The sequence below is a fragment of the Triticum dicoccoides genome, chromosome 4A, assembly GCF_002162155.2.
Source record: "Triticum dicoccoides isolate Atlit2015 ecotype Zavitan chromosome 4A, WEW_v2.0, whole genome shotgun sequence".
Taxonomy (NCBI): Eukaryota; Viridiplantae; Streptophyta; class Magnoliopsida; order Poales; family Poaceae; genus Triticum; species Triticum dicoccoides.
Window position 1 is genome coordinate 24538856 of NC_041386.1, and position 2344 is coordinate 24541199.

A 2344-nucleotide genomic window follows, 5' to 3' on the forward strand; every position below is an offset into this window, starting at 1 on the left:
CTAAAACGCAACTTTGGCCACATCTATTCTCGTTCTCTACGAACAAATGGATCTTCTTACATGCTATGGGTTCCTTGACAAACATTTTATGGCACTTCCATCTACCTTTGTCACAAGAGGCTTTTGATCAATATCAGAAACTGATGAAGCTTCTACAGAATACCCATCTAACACAGACAGAAGATACATGGCAACCATATGGGGCTGTAAGATTTTAGGTTTCTCAAGCATACAAAATTCTCACTGGTCATCAGGATTTCATTCCAGGACTGGCATGGATCTGGAAAACTTGTTGTCAACTCAAAGACAAGATTTTCTTCTGATTGCTTCTTCATAACATGAAAAACACAAGACCCATGCTACAGCGGGAAAACTTCTTCATTCCTGATTATACTTGTCTTTTATGCGGCCTACAGGTGCTTGAAACTAGGGATCACCTTTTCCTACATTGCCCATTTACCAAATGTTGTTGGACTTATTTATGTCCTACATGGACTCCTACATCCCCGGGCATCCAACACGAGATCAACAACTTAAAAGCCCTCCTTTGTGTTCCATCCTCTCTGGAGATCATCATCCTGCCTTCTTGGGCTATATGGATGGGAAGATAGCAGGTGATACCGGGCGTTAGGTGATACCGTGATACGGGCTCCCGGAAGCCATTGGATCTCCCGGGAGCTCTTGAACATTTTGCAAAAATGTCATCCGAAAGTCTTCAAATTTCACAGATTTCAAAGAGCCGTCGGATCTTAAATCCAACGTCTCAGAAGCCCGTATCACGGTATCATCTAAGTGCTGGTAGCACTTGATATTTTCCCCTATATTCTTGTAGGAGGATATTTAAAGAGATGCACTGGCTCACCTAGAGAGCAACTAATCTAGGAACCTGCGAATAATCCCTGCATGAGGAAGCCGCATCTACTCCGCCTGTTAATTAGGCCGGGGAGTAACTACCCCTTCTCTTCTCGGACAAACTAGTGTCCCTTTGTCAGCTCTGCACTGAACTCAATACGTCCAATTATAGGTGAGCCCCTCCTACCAACCTGACGAGGCGCCACTCACTTCACTCCACTTCCCCTATAAACTCCCCGCAGCATCCACCACGCTCTCCCTCCATTCACCGCGCACAACCACCTCCCCCACTCTCTCCAGCCAAGCTGGCTAGAGAGCGAGCCCAGGGAGCTAGCTGAGCCCGCTTCGAGGCAAGAATTCAAAGCGCCATGCTGGGCTGCTTCTCCCGGCTCCGGCGGCCGGCCTCCGCCGCGGCCGGGGCGCCGGCGCCCGTGCAGCCGCCCGACGAGGCGTCCACGTCGGCCTCCACACCGGAGACCTCCCCGCGCTCGTCCTCCTCCTCCGCCCGCTTCAAGAGCGCGTGCCTCCGGGACGGCGGCAGGGGCGGGGACGTGGATGTGACCGTCGCGAAGGAGTGCCCGCCGCTGTCGTCCATGCTCGCCGTGGACTCCGGGCTGTCGTCGGCCATCGCGTCCCGGCGGTTCTTCCTCGCCTCCCCGGGCCGGTCCAACTCCATCGTGGACTCGTCGGCGGCGCACGCGGCCGCCGTGCTGGGCGTGGGCGCGGCCGGGGTGGCGGTGCCGACCTACTCCCCGGACCCGCACGCCGACTTCCTGCGGTCCATGGAGGAGATGTCGGCGGCGCTGCGGCTGGACGCGCGGCGGCGCGGCGACCGGGCGCGCCTCCACGAGCTGCTGCTCTGCTACCTGGCGCTCAACGACAAGCGCGCGCACCGGTACGTCGTCAGCGCCTTCACCGACCTCCTCCTCCGACTCACCGCCACCGACGACCTCGACGCCGACGACGAGCAGCACGGCAGCATGTAGCAGCCGCGCCGACGTGCCTGCCTGCCTGCCTGCCTGCAGAGCTCAACACTTTCGTCCATTATTTCTCATATTTTTTCGGGTGCAAGATGCTGGTGCTGTGTGCTCAGTTCCCAGCAGACAGGCCATGCATCTGATCTGACTGTAAAAAGAATTGTTCGTGTGCAATTTCGCGGCAAAAAAAGCCGCTTTGTACCTTTGTGTGGGCGTTGGCTGCTTTTGCCCTTTATGAAAGGCGTGAGCGTGCTAGCGAAGACGGGGAATATCTTAGCTTCCACAATTGCACCGCTTTGTTTCTTTGTGTAATTGCGTTTGTCTTTTCAGCCACCTCCCCGCGCTTTCACCTTTAGCTTTGTGTTGGGGCATCTGAAGGCTAGTTTGGTACATGTCAGGCATGGTTATGCCGTGACCATTGCTTTGTACGTAGACACGTAGTAAATGTGAGTGCAATTCTGTCATTTTACTCTCTTGGACCGAGTAATTTTGGGATCGCCACACACCTTGAGACG

At 54.6% G+C, this 2344-nt stretch overlaps 1 protein-coding gene across 1 annotated transcript; it reads left to right on the forward strand.

Annotated features, from left to right (window-relative positions):
• The first annotated feature begins 1129 nt into the window (after positions 1-1129).
• On the forward strand, positions 1130-2031 carry LOC119288579 (transcription repressor OFP12-like). The gene has a single exon (XM_037568175.1). It carries the CDS (start codon positions 1221-1223, stop codon positions 1836-1838), a length of 618 nt encoding a protein of 205 aa, XP_037424072.1. The 5' UTR covers positions 1130-1220; the 3' UTR covers positions 1839-2031.
• Positions 2032-2344: the final 313 nt, after the last annotated feature.